The sequence below is a fragment of the Tenebrio molitor genome, chromosome 5 (genome assembly GCF_963966145.1).
Source record: "Tenebrio molitor chromosome 5, icTenMoli1.1, whole genome shotgun sequence".
Lineage (NCBI taxonomy): Eukaryota > Metazoa > Arthropoda > Insecta > Coleoptera > Tenebrionidae > Tenebrio > Tenebrio molitor.
Window position 1 is genome coordinate 2,910,259 of NC_091050.1, and position 19,126 is coordinate 2,929,384.

A 19,126-nucleotide genomic window follows, 5' to 3' on the forward strand; every position below is an offset into this window, starting at 1 on the left:
TAAATAGAACATTTTACAAACAATCAGTTGCACTTACACAAAATATTTAGCCGCCGAAAATAGTGAATTCTGCGAACTCGAATTTAATAATAAATTAATTGTAATAAACCGAATTCAACTCATTTCAAAAGCAGTTACCTTTTAAAAAGCTTCAAACTCCTTAATTAATTAATCATAATACGCGGTTTTACAATTTACATTGATATTGATATTACATTTATGTATTTAATAATTCAAACATTCAATGGTCAGTAGTTGTATAATATTGGTATAATTGATATAATGGTAATATCAATATTTTGTTCTTTTTGGGGATAACAATTTACGTAATATGTCCTAGACTTCTACGAATATTGTGGATATTTATGTAGGTATGTAAAGAATATAACATAGTACATTTTTATATTCATATTCATATATTATATGGATCTTTAACAACCTGTTATGCGTGATTTATCCGTAAAAGCACACCACATTGATAATAATTTCTTTACACGTCCGGAAATGTTTCATAGATCCTGCAAGCTTCCGTGAGCTTTCGTTTAAAATCGGTCGCGTTCGTTTAACCTGCAATGACGAAAACTCAACTGCCCATAATATTATAAGCTCGTCCTTCGAACTGTTAATTTTGTTAACCAAAGATGTTGTGATTTTTTATCTTTTCGACTTTTTATTTATGAAAAAGGTTGTGACAAATTTTTAAAATAAAACGCGTTTAATCTAGAGAAATTTTAAACAATTAGAAATAACATGCTGTAAAACAGGTCGTTAAAATTTAAAATAGATTGTTAGTAGTGAAACAATAGTGTTAATTACGAGAACTTAAGAACTTACGAGCAATAATAACTTTTAGATTATCGATTTCATTAGAAAAACCTAGATCTTCCTTAAAATAGTGTGATAATAAGCTTCTAGATAGCTTCGATTTAAAATTGACTTAGATAAAATTGAAAAAAACTTTATAAAATTACAAACATAAGTTAGTATCAATTGAAATAAAGTTTCTAGTAGAGAGGTTAGTTTTTATTTTCGTATCTGTCCCTTGACTTTGTGCCAAGCGACAATTTTTAGCACATCATTTTTAAATATAATTAGAATCGAGCTATGCCAGAATTTTCATTGCACTTATTGATTTTCTGATTACATTTTGTTGTAGACACCTAATTATAGTAAATTAATAGTCAATGGTAGGTAGGTATGTTCAGTTTGTAATTATATTTTATTGGACCGATGATAGTTTTAAAATACTAACTAAAGCTTTATTTTAAATTTAACTCGTTTTTTCAGATTTTTTAAAAACAACAAATAATTGCTTGCCTTAAGGAAGAAACCTTGTAGTGCCTCTCGTTTATTAATTAACGCAACATTTATTAATACACATTTAAAGTTGTGTGTGTGATACTAATCGTAAATAATTTACCAATTTAACCTGCGGTGCATTTACTTAACAATAATTGTTGTTGCACCTTAAAATGTCTCAACTGGCTTTATGCAATTATACTAATAACGATAATAACAATAATAATGACAACAATAGTGAGGATTCTAGTCAGCTACCAACTATTTACAGGTAAATATTAATTGACTTGCGTTCAGTTTCTTTCACCGTTTTATTCATTTTTTTATTATCAAAATTTATTAATATAAAAACACACAAACTTTACGAGACAATACATTATTATTTATTAATTGGTTTCATGTTAGCCAAACAAAACATGAAATTGATATTAGATACTCAAAAAGGTATAATATTTATACCTCTTAAAAATCGATTTACCCTTTTGCAGAACATCTCGATAAGATTATACATATTTAATAACTATTTCTAGTATTTTTTATTTTTATGAGTATTATTTAAAGAATGATTTGCTCAAAGAGTGTCAATAGTGAAAGAATTTTTACATGTTACTCCGTATCTATGACCAATTTATACATATTTAATATTAAATGCAAACTATTTATTTTAACTAAAATACCTAAATATATTTCATTTAAATTTGTTTTATACAACAATTGTAGGTGGGTATCTGAAAATATTATTCATTGTTAATTCAGGTCACTGCTATTTTGTGTTTTATTCACCGAAGAATAGTTTTTTAGCTAATTATCTTGGGAACCTTGGAATATAACATAAAACTAGAAATTAGAGAATAAATTATTTCATCTTTAAGCATAAATAAGTTATTTTGATTTTGTTGAGTGTTTGATATTTCTTTTTATAAAGATTCTATCACGGTTTATAAATGTGCACATTGGAAAAATCTACTTAGATATATTAGATTACATATTGGAAAACAAAATTATGGATTCAGATAACAGTTCAATTTTATAATAAGTATTTTTCGTTTATAAATTATGGTTATTTTAATGCGTACCTACCATAGTAGTATGCATTTTATATCAGTAATAAAAATTGAAACCTAAACATTTAAGGGAACTAATTTAAACATATATTTAAAATAATGGTATTTCAGGTGTAGAGCACCAATAGCAAGTTTAGACTGCATGGAAGAATTCAGTGCTGGAAGCGCACTTAGTGCACTCACTGAACGATCAGGCGAAGGGGGCATAACGAAAGAACAATTACTACTAAGTGGTCTCACTCATTCCACTCCAAGCGCACCCCTGCAACTCGCCAAGCAAACCACGGCAACACCTGGATTGAGATATCGCAATTTGGGAAAAAGTGGTTTGAGAGTATCCAACATCGGGTTAGGTACTTGGCCCACATTTAGTCCCAACGTGACTGAAGAACAAGCTGAGCAAATTATTGTCCTAGCAGTTGAAAGTGGGATTAACGTATTCGATTTGTCTGAAGCCCATTCGGGTAAACTGTCAAACATTGTCACGAAGAACATACCGAAATATTGCGTTTTAGGAACCCGAGCAGAAGTAGAATTAGGTAGAATTTTAGCACGGCGAGGATGGAAGCGAACGTGTTACATTGTGACAACGAAGATTTATTGGAGCACTAGGTGAGTTTGCATTCAGATTAAAAATGACAAATTTTAATTCCTGTTTTAGGTCGGAAGAAAGGGGGTTGTCTCGTAAACACATCATCGAAAGTGTGAAAGCCAGTCTTGTACGATTACAACTTTCTTACATTGACGTTGTAATAGTTCACAAAGCGGATCCCATGTGCCCAATGGAAGGTATGTAGCGATATTATTTCGACAATGATGACATAACATTCAGTGATTGTAGAAGTTGTAAGAGCAATGCATTATGTGATATCACAAGGATGGGCAATGTACTGGGGAACAGCGCGTTGGTCTCCCGTCGAGGTGATGGAAGCTTATACGAACTGTCGTCAGTTTAACTGCGTTACTCCCATAGTGGAGCAAACTGAGTACCACATGTTCTGTAGAGAAAAAACCGAACTGTACATGCCCGAATTGTATAATAAAATTGGTGTAGGTACGTTTTATTTTCAAATAAGTTATCTGCAAAAACCTGTAATCCTCCATTACGAAAAGGTTTAATGGCTTGGTCACCTATTTCAATGGGACTATCGCAAGGCAAAGAAGAAGGTAGCATGCAGTTGTTCTCCAGATCGAGTTTTAGAAACAAATACAGTTCATTTTCGTGGACCGAAGACGAAACAGCTGCAGCTAATAAAGATGGATACAACTGGATGAAAGAAAGAATTCAACCCGAAGAGACACGTCGACAATCTGAAAGAATTAGAGAATTAAGTGCTGTGGCAGAAAAATTAGGGTGTACTTTATCCCAGTTAGCCATAGCCTGGTGTTTAAAAAACGAATCGGTGCAATGTTTACTGTTAGGAGCAAGCACAGTTGTGCAGTTGTATGACAGCATACAGTCATTACAGGTTGTCAACGATCATTCGTCTCCTGTTTTGTTTCTTCTAACAATAATTGTTTCAGCTTGTTCCTAAACTGAACACCAATATGATAGCAGAAATAGAACGTATTTTAGAAAATAAGCCGTCTAGACCTCCTATGGTGTCAACTCTGGCGCTTAGATGACAATCAATGTGCCCCCCTGGCTCCATCGGGTACTACCGCAGACGATCGTGGTGAATGATAATAATAATAATAATAATGTGTTTGTAGTGGGGGTCAGGGAGGCACGAGCAACACAGAAAGTCCCAAAGAAGACGACGTAAGCAACGCAGACACGGACACTAAAGATAGTCAAAAGCTCCCATTTTGCGAGATTCAGTGACAAAAAGTTACCGAGTTTGTTAAAACTCGTAAAATCAAAACGCCTGAAGAGAAACCGGTTAAGGAAAAAGTTAGATGGAGTTACAGTCCTGACGAAGGACCGAAGTGCACCACAGAAACTTTTGCGATTAAGAAGAAAGATAAAAAGACAGCTCACAGTCCTGTGCAAGTATGAAATAAACCGAAAAGTCACGGTGAGATTTTGATCTGATTTGTAATACTAGGTTTGTGATGGAAATTATTACGTCCATTTGTGTTTGGTATACTTAGGTACACTTTCATAACATTTTCAAATACAACGTTAATAATCGTTCGACACAAATGGACAGTTATCAATTTATTGAACACAAAATCGAACTTAACTTGTGAATTGGCTTACAAATCTTGCACAAACTTATCGAAACGAGCTCGTAAATTTAATAATAGAACAAGACATTTATATGCCTGAACACGCAGCCTTAGACTTGCTGCTCTACGAGGCGTAATTTACATAAAGGAGACGTTTAAAATTGTGAAAAAGAGGAATCAATAATATAATATTGATAATAACATATTGTTGACCACAGGATACTTCTAAGAGATATGGTGTTAGTTATCATTTCTTTAATTACTGTTACAGTTTTAGGGGTTTTCCATACTGCAGTAACTACAAACAAATTACAAAAATCCGCTTTTAGTAGTTGGTTTAGGTTAATAACCAACGAAAATTTGTGGCATCCCTCTGATTTTTATTTATTGTTACAATGTAGGTACCACTGGCAAAATAATAAACTGTCAAATTATAAATGTGACACTACGGAATTGGCATTTTTATCTAAATCGCGATACTACTAAATTATAAGTACCAATTACATAATTGCTTTTTGTTTTTGGTAAAGTTTTGTTTTTTTGTTATCACAGAATCAGTTCAAGTTTAGTGTTACTACTGCCTTTTACATAATAAATGTAGATATAATCTATGTAGTAATAGGCGTTACTGTTAATGGTTTATGTTTTTGAAAATAGAAACATTTAAATTGATACTTGTTTCGACATCATATTTATTGGATTTAAATTAAATGAATTTTATTTAAATATAAAATGCTACTATTGTAAACTGCCATGACGACAAATCAGAATTTAACATTGTTCTTACAAATTTAATCTTCTTTAACGACATAATTATTTGAGAATATTGTGATCAGTTGTTCTCAGACCAACTAACAAATAATAAATAATAAAATTTAGTGGGGCTGTTTGATAATAACTTACTATTGATTTAAAAATTACATTATTATTTTAACTTTACACTTAAAAGTCAAGTTTAAGTTTCGAATGCAAAATATATTTCGTGGTATTGATTTTTGGCAATTTTTGATCTAGGTTTTAATGTCTTGATTCAAGTTGTCAATTTGATAGAGCTCGTTTCGGGTTAAATATAGAATTTATCTACATAGAGCTTAAATTGCTTTTAAATTACATAGATCGTTTATCATAGTGCAAAAAAGCCATATCTCAAATCACGTCAGGATTGGCAAAAATCTACCGTTGTGATATATTCTTTTTGTTTAGATAATGTTTCGACATTGCCTCTTCTCATTTTATGACATAAATATGGCACTTTCCGCCTTAACAATAATTTGTAAATGTAACATCCTTACGGGTTTTAAATCAACTGTCGTTGCATTCGAAACTCATTTGTTGCCAATCCTGAATTACGTCTGTTTTAAATTAAAACTATTAGATAGGTATATAATAATAAGTAATAATACTTTACTATATTAAAGACAACACGCGATATTTGTAAATAAAAACTTAAAAGCATTTATTCAAATTGCATAAATGAAATTCTATACAGTATTTTGTCGCAATACTTTGTATATCATATGATAATAAAATTTACAATTCCACGTGACCAATTTCTTTTAAGAAATATCGTCAACATAGTTTAATGCACATCAAATAAATCTTAAAATGTAAACTGTAAGAATATTATGTAAAATAAATTGTATATCTACTTATATCTACTTCAGTTTTAGATATGTATTTCATAATTTTATTGAGGTACATTTTATAAGAATAGCTGCTGCATCGATTTTAGTACCCAGGTCAGTTGCTGCATTTTATATTACGAAGTTATATAATATTCATAATTTCAAAAAACAGTCAATATAACCTACGTAATGCGGAATTTAAGAATATAAAAACGAATATAAACTAATCTCTTTTCTCCTAACACATATCACATGTGATACACATTATCAAATGAAAATCGAAAGTGAAGTTTAACTTAAACATTACAATATTGCAATGGATTTTATTATAAACCGATTGAAATGTGATATCTGTTTAAATATGTGTGTATGTGTGTGTGTAACGATGCCCGATCTAAGAATTATATCCACCACGAATTTTTTTTTATTTGCATATCTAAATATAATAATCAGTGTCCGGACGAAATAGTAGGTACCGCACAAGTCGACCAGTACAACTTTGCGTAATACCCCACTCACATATAAACACGATTCAGCTGGTTCGTTTTCAATAACAGGGAACCAGCTGAATCGTGTTTATGTGCGAGCGAGGGATTACGCAAAGTTGTACTGGTCGACTTGTTCGGTACTATTTCGTCCGGACACTGATAATAATATAAACTTGAAGTAAAGGCAACAAAGAGACTGACAAACAGTTGAAAAATTCAAAGATTGCAGATTGTTTTGGCTTGTTAATGAAACTCTTGCACCCTAAAAACGCCATCCACACAGTGAACTTTGTTTTGGTGCACTTTTTTGTGTTCACCATACTTATGATAAGATCTGCACCTCTTTTTTGTACGTTTTGTTGGTATTTCTCAGTTTTAATAAAGCAACGTATCTTTGTAATTTGGTAAGTAAAATTTGTTAAATATTAACCACTTTCGAAGAAACACGTGCATCTTGTGCTTTTCGGTCCACAATGGCGTGTGCACGTATAATATGCGACACAGGTAATAATAAAAAGAATCTACAGATTGTAGATTGACAGACTTTCTCAATTAAATCGGCATCATTATTATTTTTTTATAAACTTATTGTTCAAGATAATTGTAGTATACAAGATGTTGTAAATATGTACCTACCATCGTGTCAATTTTTTTGTAAATAATAATTTACTTTAAAGAATATGCTTGGTCGATACTTCGACAGTGTGGATTAAGCATCATCATCGAGAGTGCAAACAATTCCAGCTCAATATTTAGCCCTTATTGAAAATTTCTTTCTTGAACCAGGAAAGATAGAAACTCTCATATTTTAATATGTACCTGGTTCAAAGGTTAGGTGGGGAGGAATTTATTTACGTCCACTCTACATAGTAAATGCAAAAAAAAAGACATTCAAAAACCAATACATACTGATATGAAGCTGATATTTTCAAATTCTATATTTATTTATATAATCAAAAGAGGCTCGTAAAAATTCGATTTTTTAAACTAAATAACCTATTAGAGTTTATTATTTTTTGTTATACCACAAAACAAAGATAACTGCCATCACTTGAGTAGTGCTGTTTGAAAAAATACCTTGAGTAAATGAAATTAAAAAATATGACTTATTAGCCACACGGCTATTAATCGTTTTTATACTAACGTGGTTTATGGAATCGATGCAGTAGTTTTCTTGTATGTTGCATCGGTTTTCTACAAAACATTGTAAAATTGTTTGTAATACTTATTTGAAATATGTATATGGATGCAACATTCGATATCGTTTTAATTCTTTAATGTTAAAGAATATTGTTGATTTACTGATACTTCTGGTGCTTTCCTAGAAGCGATGTTCTGCTGTGAACATGATGTCCAAGTCTCTTGTATAGCAGCAGATTTTCATTTTTTATCAAGTAGTATTATTAAATTTTTGAAAAGGTAAATATTTTAATGTTACTTCATAAATGCTCACAAATCTGTTATTGTTTGTCTATTTATAATGTTTATTTTTAGAACTGAAATCTATTGTTGAACTTCTACTATATATATATTTAACCAATAATAATAATAATAATAATAAACTTTTATCTACTGTCTCATTACGAGAATATTAACGCAACACAATAGATATGTGATTTTTACTATTCTAATATTTAGGTTTTATAGTAATAATACTAACTTCGGACTGTTTTTGAAATAAACATAGATGAGATTTTCAAAAATCCTAAATATTATATCAGCGTAAGCAATAATAATCGAAATTGTAAAATCTAAATTGGTCAAGTTACTATTGGTAATAGTAAACAGACACCAAACTATTGTTTTATCAGCTCAAAAATTTAAATACCTAGGTGATTTTTGAAAATCCCATATCTGTGATAAATTCAAGTAATTTAATCTGGTTTTCTCATACAAGAATATGACGCAAGAGTCACACAACCAGATTAAATTACAATAACAGGCATACAAAATGGCCTAATTGTTGTGTACATAAATCTCGGCTAATAACGGCTCAAATAAAAACTGCGTTTTCAATTTACTTCGGGTTGCTAAAACTCGTTCGTATGTGCAACTGTAAGCTTGTTTTTTCCTTAAAAAATATTACTCAAAATATTGTTTGTTTTTTTTTTCATTGCGCCACTGGTATGTAAATACCTACTACACTACACAAAAGGTTTTCAGCTCGAGAAAAAAATGCAGAATAAATGACTGGTTGTTCGGATCAATGAATCGAATAAACCGAATTTTTCTTTGCAAACAAAGTTTTACAGCTCTTCGAGACTGATGTTGCGCAACTGCTACGAGTATGAATGAATTCTTCGAGGTAGGATCCTTAGACAATTATTAAATACAACTAATAAAAATAATTGAATGATTTTGAACTGTAGATTCCACCCAAATGCATACGTAGAAATCTATAAACTAGAAGATTTTATTTATTACTATTTATTTGCTATTAATGCTCCTCTTAATTTCACCAATATTTTGACGGCATTTAGAGAAAATGTTAAATATTTACATCTAAACCAGGATCAAACTTGAAACGTTTTTGTTGGGCACCCGTAATACTAACATGTCATGATTGTTTACTTGTTCCAGTGTTATAATAAATAACAATTGCGATTCTATAAATAATTATTATAAAACTCCTACATAACTTTATTTAAATGTAGAAACCATAAGTATATCCTTTTAATCGCTCATAAAAGAGTGTGGTTTCTGTAGGTATGGTATAGCCATGGCCGAGAATCGTAATGTTACCATTAATAATTTACACATGTTGCGAATACTCTGCTTTAATAAAATTAACGTCTGTTTTTCTAGATTGCAACAATACAAATTATTTATATATACACAAAAATTAAATTAATCAGTCGAAAATTTATAACAAAATGAATTATTAGGCATCTATCGTTTTTGTGTCGACGTTGTTGACATAAAAGTGGTGTGTACCTCTTTTCCACCAACTATCCTGTTGAGGTAATAGAGTCTTAATAACATACTTATAATCAATCGAAGGAACAGTTTCTTGTCTTAAATATTCCAACTGCAATTCTGTGTAAAACATAACGAACATCAATCTTTAGGTAAGTTATTTATTCGGATGATTTACCTTTCACCGGTGTTGCGTATATTACACCATAAAAAGTGCACGTGACAGCAATGACGATTAACATTCTGTGCATTTGTAAATTAGAATGTTCCTGATATGAAAGTCGTCTCACTACTAAATCCACGATAACGTTTCTTTTCTTTCGAGGTTACATACTCACAAATTAGAAAATTTCATGATTGGCTGGAATCCTTGCCACGTTAACACCAATTTCACTGTTGAACGCATTATTATACATATTTTGTAACAATCGGAATTATGTTTATAACGTTTCTGCTTGCCTGAATTGTGTAGATAATTACAATATATTTTGTGTTTTTTGGGTAGTTATTTCAAAATAAAATTGTTTATCAAAAATATGTTATTTATCTTGATGTATAGCATTTCGGTGATTCATGACTAAAAAAATAGTAAATGCTGATGTGTACTCATTGTTTAAAAACACTCTAGTTAAACTTTTCCAGTTTTTATGTTCATTGACCATTCCTGTATCAAATTGTCTTTTCCACATACATATATTGAAATGGTATGTAATTCTCTTAGTTTTTTTTCACAATGAAAGATCATATTTTTCCAACAATGGGAGACTTTGTACGGAGTGATGATTTTTGATACAAACAACAAGACAATCAGTAGGTATTGGCATTGTTAATTAACTCAACAATAAGCTTTAGTACTTTTTTTAAATTCTTTTACACATACAAGTAAATCCCACGAAATTTATAATGGTTTGATCGCCGACTTCTGAAACAGGAGGATTGATTATCTTAATATCATATGTTAAAAAAAATGTGTGCTTTAGAAAGGCTATAAAAAATAAAAAACGGGAAAACGTATGGATTCTTTAATATCGAGCGATCAAATTAATTTGTAATCGAGTCATCCATGGATTTGAATCCGTATGTCTTTTGCGACTGATAGGAGCGTGGAGTTCACGTAACGACATACGATCTCGAATTCATGGATAACTCAATTACAAAGTAATTTGGCGCTGTTTATTTTTTGCACTTATAATTTTTATTAGATCTCCTGTTTATTGCTTGTATTGACCTAACATAACTGAACTGTAATAAATCCAATCACATAATTTGAAAACGCACCCATCCATTGAACGGTGAAATTTGTTTCATGTTGTCGAAGTGATAGCAAACGTGTTTTTTTAGTTTGCTACATAATCTCCAGTTATAAATGTGGATAACATTAATAGAGGCTTTATTTATAAATAAAACTTGTGAAAATGCAAAAATTAATTTTTGGTTTAGAGTTTATTGATTACAAATGAAATCCAGAAGTAAACTTATATCGTGTGATCAAGAAAATTTGTAATCAAGTCACCCTTGAAGATGAAACCGTTAGTCTTCTCCGACTCGTACGTTTAATTGTGACATCTAAAGTTATCTGAAGACTTTAATACAATTAATTTTAGTTGCTAAAAATTTGATAGGTACATCATGTTTTAAATAAATGCATTAGAAACTGAAGTCTACAATTTTTTTGACGTTAATTAAAATTTTTCGTCAGATTCTTGGCAGATTCTTTGTTATAATTTGCATCACACCCACACATATTTTCATGAAACGTCAATAAACAAATCCGTCCTTGCAATAATGTTTTCTGGCAGTCGTTTATGCAGTACATATTACTTACATACTTTAGTTTACTAAAATGCATGTCCTCTCAATAACGCTTTTAGAAAATTCACTTATTTTTAATCATAAAATCCCATTTACAAGTTATCACTTCCACCACTTTGTTTTTTGTTGTTTTCACGCACATTTTCAAATCTAAATTGATTTCAAATTTTCTTGTGCACACGAAATATTACCTAGAGCGCATAATACCTATGAATGAATGACGTTATACATATCTCATGTGAATTGAAAAAACGGCAAAGGAATCAAAATCGTTTTAAAAAGACTATAAACTCAAAACTCAAAAACGGGAATTGACACATTTTTTCAGTTTTTTCATGGTGTGAAACCTTCTTTTCTTACGAGAGATAGGTTAGAATTAGCGTCAAAATTCAATGACATTTTTAGAAATTATTTGATAGGTATTCTCAAGTAGACAATTAATTGACAAATGGACAAAACCAAATTTACATTAGAAAAATTTTCGTTTCCCGTTTTTTTTTGCAAACAACTGTAGCACCTTACATTCAATTAAAACAAAATAAACTTTCGTGCTGGTTCTCTTTAAAATAATTAATTAATAACTACTTCCAATTTGTATCATATTATCGATTTATAACATTGAGATTGTGTCCAGACAAAGGTGTTAGTGAGAGTGCGTATTCATTAATTCTACGATATTACCAGTGGACGGGACGACTATCAATAAATCTGGGATAAATTGCTGTCAACAATGTCATTCAAACTTCAAACTGGTGTCAAATGTCAAAAGTGCTAAGGCGTTGTTGTAATAGTTGAATGATAATTTGTTGAAAATTGCCAGTATTTTTTTGATTTTTTGTTTTTCCATGTGTTCGACACTATCAGTTAAGGATAGAAAGAAATGAGTACAATTTTGTAATATTTTACGAGTCTGATTGTAAGTACCAACTGAAAGATAAACATTGCTGTTTCTATTTACCTTTACTAAATTGTAAACAACGAAAATACATTCGCAAATAGCGTATTAATTGTAAACAAATTTTAGATTGAAAACATGGATGAAGAACAAGAGGAACTTGTGCCAGGCACTGATGATGACTCATTATCAGAAAATGAGGATCATTGTCTTCCAATTGATAAGCCTGCAGTAAATTATAAACACAGTATATTCTCTGTTGAGCACACCAAAATTGAATTCATAACAGTCCAGGTTTTATTAATTTTTTCAACATTATGTGTTTTGGTACTGCTGCCTCTCTACATGGAAGCAGTTAATGCTAAAGGGGATGTTTATAGTTTAATTTTTACAAATACTCTCCTCTCAACAGTATTATTTACAATCATTATGGTTATTATTAAATTTGTGTACTCTAAACATGATCAAATTCATATACTTAAATTACCAATGAGGTGGCCAAAATTAGCTTTGCTAAGTATACTTTATTTTTTTTGTGGTGTCATTATTGTGTATGCATTAGACCGAAAAAGAGTTGTCTGCCACTTACAAGATCCAATGAAGGGACTAATGTTGGTCTGGGCATTTTTATATTACTTCTTTTTTTGTCAGAGATGTAAGGTTATGCAAGTTAGTTTTTATATTATTGGGATTTATTTTTCTTATTTCAGTCATGTGCTTACGGCGCATATTTTCAGTCACTTTAATAATTGTTGGATTATTTATAGCTGTTGATTACAGCTTATGTAATGAATTTAGATGTAGAGGATATGACAGACTACATGTTGCTGATGATAGGGGACAATGGACATGGAAAGTACACACTATGTGGACAGTGGTTTATATAATTGGTCTAGCATTGTGTGCTGCATATTTTACTCTCCTTGAACATATGCTTTTAACCACCATAGAAATGGTATGTTTTTAAGTGTAGTTTTTTTTTAAATTTTAGTGTTTTTATATACTTTCATTATGTCACATTTTGTGTTAAAATGTATACATATTTAGTCTTTTACTTAAAATAGGCCAAAATGTATCATCCAATACCATTGAACCATGTGGGTAGTAGTATTTTCAAAATTAGAAGTTACAGAATTAATTTGTGTTCTGTATTTTTTAAGTTGACGTGATTTAGTAATTTCTACATCACAACATGTGACATTCTTTTAAAGAGGTTGTTTTTAGTTAATTTAAGATTGTATTGGATGTCCTGCCATAATGTGATAAGTAAAATGTTTGATTTTAAGCCTCAGCGCTATAAACATCTACTGCTATGTAGAAATTATATTCAAAATTGTTGGGATTGCACCCTACTCTTTTGCTCATTAATCATAGATTTTTTTTTCTAATGTGTATGTACGCCACACGTTTGCAGAAATTTTATTTTCGATAACGACCCTGTATCTCTTTTTATTGATCATATTTTACCAACAAACAGTAAGAGTAAACACGGCATAACCTCCCTGAAAATGAGCGTAAGCAGAAAAAATATTTTTCGAACGATACGTTGCAAAATTTACTTTGGTGGGACAGCCGATAGTACTCTATTTAAATTTTATTTTCCATTATTATTGTGAAAGAATGACAAGAAACGGTTCACCTCTTTTTTAACTCTGCGTTGTGGTTGTATTGAAAGGACTAGAAGTTGAAACTAATCACCTCATATAAGACGATCGTGATTCTTTTTCTTATTATTCAAAGAAAAAAAAATGTTGCAATTAGTTACGTACCTGAAGTAAAAAGAGACTGAGCCGCTTTGCGTTATCGACGATTTGTTGTACATATTAGAAATAAAGAAAGAAAGAGTAGTTTTAAAGTTACTTGGGACAACGAACTGATTTTTTTATAGCCGCAAGAAACTAATTCCGCTGCATTATTAGCCACCGTTTCTAACACAGTTTCAACAGAAAACAGCTGTTTCACGCGAGACACCGCAGAAGATACATATTTATACAAAAAGATTAGCACGGTTCATTTGGCTATGTGGCTACACGTTTGTGGAGTATTCGTTGTTATTGGTTTATTTTGGACCGATTTTATACCCGAATTCGGCAAAGTAAGTTTTTTTATTTGATTTTGATTTTAATTTTTACTTTATATTCTACGACAGGGGTCCAATGCTTCCACTTTTTTGAATTACACATTTAATGGAATTCGGTGCCACTTTGACTTGAATCAAAAAGATTGCAGCAATTTGTCCATCTTTTCATGGCCATTTTTGTTTGCGTACCTTGTGTTTGTAATCACATCACTGAAATTTCTAATACTTACACAATCTGCTGTATACACTGTAGCAACAATGACAACAGCTCTACCTCTTGCAGGCATTTGGTGGTCAGTTTTCCACATGGTACCTTTACAAGATGGTAAGCTACATAAAAAAATATATAAATAATTTACATGAACTTTTTATGCAAATAGGTTTATTAGTTTGGAGCCCTTCGTTTTCCGGAGAGTTGATTTCTTCTTTTCTTGGTCTTCCTATTGTACTGGCTGGTTTGTACGTTTTATGTAAATCGCATTTTAGGGATTGTTATTGGTCAAGAATGATCAGCAATCATTCATTGCCGTCTAGTCATCTTACTTAATAATTATTACTTAAATGATCCCATAATGTTAAATTATTTGTTATATTTGTGGTTACGCAAATAATACTTTAATTTTGTTATACATATTTATATGCGCTAGGCTGGGCTAGGGCAGGCCAATTCAATAAGACTGGGTGAGCATATCGCACATCTGCAACAAAAGTAACACAAGTCAAAAATGAAATGTGACACTGTTTTTTAATTGTAATGCCGCTCTTGATTCGTCGTGGAGTCCACTATAGCAGAGTAATATGTAATAGCACATAATAAAAAAGTCAACAACTTCTACTTGTGTCAGTTTCTTTGGGGAGGTGCGATATATTACGGTTATACAACTTGCCCTTTTTTCAGTATATTTTTTATAGAAAATATACCTTGAAATTCGTGCTCATTGTGATTCTGTTTCTACATTCTTCATTAACGTATTATGAACAATTAACTTAAGATAGTAATAATAACATATTTTCATAGATCTACTGCTAGGGTGAGTATTAGCAAATGGTGTTTTTACGTTTTCAATTTTTTTACACAAGCAAATAAGAAGAAAACAACGAAAAGAAAAAAAAACAGAATCAGTAAAAAGTTTTATTGAGCAGTCGGCTGTGTCGGTAACGGTTTTTTCAGATGATCAAATTTAATGCAGCAGACTTAATATGTTTTATTAAACTCTCCGAAAGAAGAAAATAATACTGTCCATGATCAGTAAGAAAGTAAAATTTGAATTTCATCTTAAGTTTCGTATAAAAAATAACACTCGCGTTTGTAACTATTAAATAGAACGTGTTAGTGTAGAGACAATGTTTGTGTCAATTGTATGTAACCTAGTGAATATGATGGAATGTAGGAATAGTGATTGTAAAAAAATTGTGAAAGATACCACTGTGTTATCAGTAATTATAAACAGAAAAGCATTTTAGAATTTCAAAGAAAAAATTTTTGGACTACCGTGCAGATTTGTAATAATAAACTTAGAATCAGTTACAAGCGTTTACATTTTATAGCATCGATGCGACAAGCGTATAGGTTAACTCGTTCGTTTATGGTAGCGAATATTTCATGTATCCTTTACATTAATTTTTATTAAGCGAACATATGCGAACAAATGAAAATAACTCTGTTATAATATGTATAACGTAGATTGTAATGTTGAAAGAGAATCACAAGACTTATTTATAACTACAAAGTGTTTTAGCGAAGTATTGGAAAGTTTTACGTGTAGCTTTCACAAGATATAACAATGCACAATTTGAGTTTTATTTCATTGTAACTACTGCCTAGGTCAATAATGAACCATATTGACGTTTTGTGAGGATTAGAAACATATAAGTATGTTGGCTTTTACAATTTTCTTATATTTTATAAGTAAAGAAAAAAATGTGTTGTAAAAAGTGCTTCACCTTGTAATTTTTTCCAATCAGTTTGTGCAGAGTGAAATTGTTTTTCAAATGAGATATACAAATGTTGCAGTTAATCTGGATTAATCTTTATAAAACGTCAACTGATGAAAATGAATAATCAAATGTAATAATAAAACACAATCACAAAACAGAAGTGTAATTATAACCAATAATTAACTACATAAAACTAAAAGATGGTTGCGTGTTTTATACGTGATATGTTATTACGTAACTTTAATGCCGCAAGAAATGTATTTTCTTACTTTCAAAAATATTTATATTTCGCGTACAAAAAGCGCAACTGTTTGTGCAATTATGTAATACTAAAAAGAAAATTAAGTATTGTTCGAAACGTTGTAAACCAAGGTATTTTTGTAAAAATATTAATTTAGAATACATTATATTCGTACCTGTTGTTCAATTATTTGTTTTTTGAACACATCCACCCTAACCCGCAACAGTTTTTTCTGTTTACTTCTTTAGACGAGGATGTTTTATCATTTACTGTGTCTCGTCAAAAACAAAAAGCACTGTGACACTCGTTCACTCCTCACTGCGTTCGTCGTGCCCCAACCAACTCGTGTCACAATCAAGCAGACGCTTATTATAAAGCTCCTATAATAATATACAATAACTTTTGCTTTAATATTCCCTATTTACATTCTCTCCACACAGTAAGTAAGCGCTCTATTCGAACCCCAGAAAACGGTTGCCATAATTGTTCTTCCTGAGGTTGCTCCACGAAATTTTCAGCGAGGTGTGAATCCTTATTTCCTTACTCCATACTCCATTTTGAATCCGCATTATAGTGATGAACTCAAGTCTCATGCGCCGTAATAACTCTTCATTGTGCAATTTTTTTTCTACAACATTTACTAAAAGTCCATTGTAATTTGTCTGAATCAATTTTTTTCTTGAACCATTTTCAATCAAATGTAATCTCCCCAATCTACCATACACACTACTTTAACTTGACAGTTTTGAATAACGTTGTGCCATGTATCTAAACAAATCAAATGATCAAGAAATGAATCTTTGTTAACGCCCGAGTAATTATCTACGGACGTATAGACTTGTTTTTTTGAGAATTAGTGAAATTCGTCATGTCTTTTTTCAAAGTCTGCACTTTTTCAGTGGCTGTGTAAGAATGTTCAAAAGCTAGTACCAGGAATCAACGTTGGTTTGCGTCTATAGCGTTGAATATTGCTCCGTCGTCCGTCCAGAACGAATTTTATCTTTATGAGTGGTATTATCTTCTCAAAATTGTTAGATTAACTTCTTGTTGTGCTTCGCTAACAGAATGGTTTATTTGGAACTGAAAAACTGCTATCTTGAACCGATGTATTTTTATATGATATCGCTTATGAGTGGCACTAATAAAAAATACGATTTTTTATTACAAGTCCCAATATGATAAACTAGTTTTCTTTCCAGCAATAAGACTGGCAGATTCGTTAATAAAATAGTTAGTAAAATAAATACATAACATTTAATTGACTAAGCTGATACATAATTGAAAATCTAAATACATACATACATAATAATATATTCCATTTATGTATATTTGATAATTATGTCTTGATTGGTTGTTCGTTTCCCCAAATAATGAATTTAGAAAGAAAGGGACAACCTCTTCCGTTTATACGTAAATTTTTTGCTCAGGTAATTTGATTTCATAACTCTCTAGTGCTATGACCGCGTAAAGATGCTAATTTAAAAAGTTCATTTGTCAATGTTGAGCGCTGGTGCAAGTTTGAAGGTCGTATAAGGAAAATTTATCTTGTAAATGTTTTGAAGATTAAGTAAATTGTATTTATCATTTAGCTCTAAGTGATTAATCGAATTACAAACAAATTGGTGAATACTTCTAAAATACCAATCAAAATTTTGCCTAAATTAAACTAGTAATATGTACTTACTTACATATTTCTCTGTACTTATATTCAAATAAAAATATTCATTAGATCGAGTTTTATTAAATTAACACAGGACCTGTCACATTCATTGAATCTTTGTCGATATAAGATTTTATTGTCAAACTTTCGTAAAATCTTTCAGAAATATTTTTCTTTTCCTAGGTACATATTCAAACATTGTCAGAAGATATTATTGCTAGACAATAGACAAAAAATTGCTTCATTCTAATTTACACGAAGCAACGTGCCAAAAAGCGCAACACCTAGAACGCATGCAGGAATGTTGTTTTAATGAAACACTGTCAAAATATGTATTTTAGGTCAACAAACAAATGATTAAATATTTGGCCTAAAATGTCTTCCAAAAATAGTAATGTTTCTACTACTAGATATACATACACTCTGTAATTTTAAGAGAATTTGATAAAAGCAAATGAACAATTTCTGTTTTGATATCGCAAGTTTCAGTCAGATAGAATCAATCTCGAATACGATTTGTCGTAAGCTTCTTAGAGTTAAGTTAAGATACCTAAAGAACGAGACAAAAAGACTGGACCGTATGGAACACATAGCTCCAAGACGGATTGGTGCTTGTGCACATGTCATGCATTGATATTTTTGTTCGAAATTCGAAAATTAATTTAAATGAAGGAATGAAGCATGGAATAGAATTGAAAGATCTTTCAAATGATATACAGGGTGTATGTATTAAAAATGGCACATGATTCTGTTTTGAAATACAAGCAAAAAACTCTAGTACCAATTTACCTCATAGAGTTGTAATAGTCAAATTTGGAAATTTGTCAATCTGTTGGAAAAATAAGTACACTATGACAGGTCTCTGATAGATGTTCGTTAATTAAAGGGTGCCTTATGGTGTTGGGGTACTTTGCCTTCGGAAGGAAGTGCCAAAAT

The 19,126-nt window shown here is 30.9% G+C and overlaps 2 protein-coding genes and 1 long non-coding RNA gene across 7 annotated transcripts; 2 read left to right on the forward strand and 1 right to left on the reverse strand.

Moving 5' to 3' along the window:
• Positions 1-411: 411 nt before the first annotated feature.
• Hk (potassium voltage-gated channel subfamily A regulatory beta subunit hyperkinetic) lies at positions 412-8,743 on the forward strand. Of its 3 annotated transcripts, none has more exons than XM_069049708.1 (8): positions 412-1,015; positions 1,288-1,570; positions 2,475-2,975; positions 3,025-3,152; positions 3,205-3,417; positions 3,477-3,832; positions 3,888-4,018; positions 4,077-8,743. In XM_069049708.1, exons 2-7 carry the CDS (start codon positions 1,473-1,475, stop codon positions 3,987-3,989), a joined length of 1,398 nt encoding a protein of 465 aa, XP_068905809.1. In that variant the 5' UTR covers positions 412-1,015; positions 1,288-1,472; the 3' UTR covers positions 3,990-4,018; positions 4,077-8,743. The 3 variants fall into 3 exon arrangements, with proteins under 3 accessions (XP_068905809.1, XP_068905810.1, XP_068905808.1); XM_069049709.1 differs by lacking the exon at positions 412-1,015 and having other exon boundaries at positions 1,198-1,570; positions 2,475-2,827; positions 2,879-2,975; XM_069049707.1 differs by lacking the exon at positions 412-1,015 and having other exon boundaries at positions 1,198-1,570.
• Positions 8,744-9,409: 666 nt separating this feature from the next.
• LOC138132280 (uncharacterized) lies at positions 9,410-9,997 on the reverse strand. The gene is made up of 2 exons (XR_011160045.1): positions 9,743-9,997; positions 9,410-9,684 (listed from the first exon to the last, which is right to left on the reverse strand). It is a non-coding gene; the product is annotated as an uncharacterized lncRNA (long non-coding RNA).
• A 2,098-nt stretch (positions 9,998-12,095) lies between these two features.
• On the forward strand, positions 12,096-16,716 carry LOC138132277 (uncharacterized). 3 transcript variants are annotated; one of them, XM_069049712.1, is made up of 6 exons: positions 12,096-12,292; positions 12,401-12,926; positions 12,982-13,226; positions 14,160-14,366; positions 14,635-14,676; positions 14,732-14,875. In XM_069049712.1, exons 2-6 carry the CDS (start codon positions 12,410-12,412, stop codon positions 14,738-14,740), a joined length of 1,020 nt encoding a protein of 339 aa, XP_068905813.1. In that variant the 5' UTR covers positions 12,096-12,292; positions 12,401-12,409; the 3' UTR covers positions 14,741-14,875. The 3 variants fall into 3 exon arrangements, with proteins under 3 accessions (XP_068905813.1, XP_068905812.1, XP_068905811.1); XM_069049711.1 differs by having other exon boundaries at positions 12,099-12,346; positions 14,421-14,676; positions 14,732-16,716; XM_069049710.1 differs by having other exon boundaries at positions 12,100-12,292; positions 14,421-14,676; positions 14,732-16,716.
• The last annotated feature ends 2,410 nt before the right edge of the window (positions 16,717-19,126 follow it).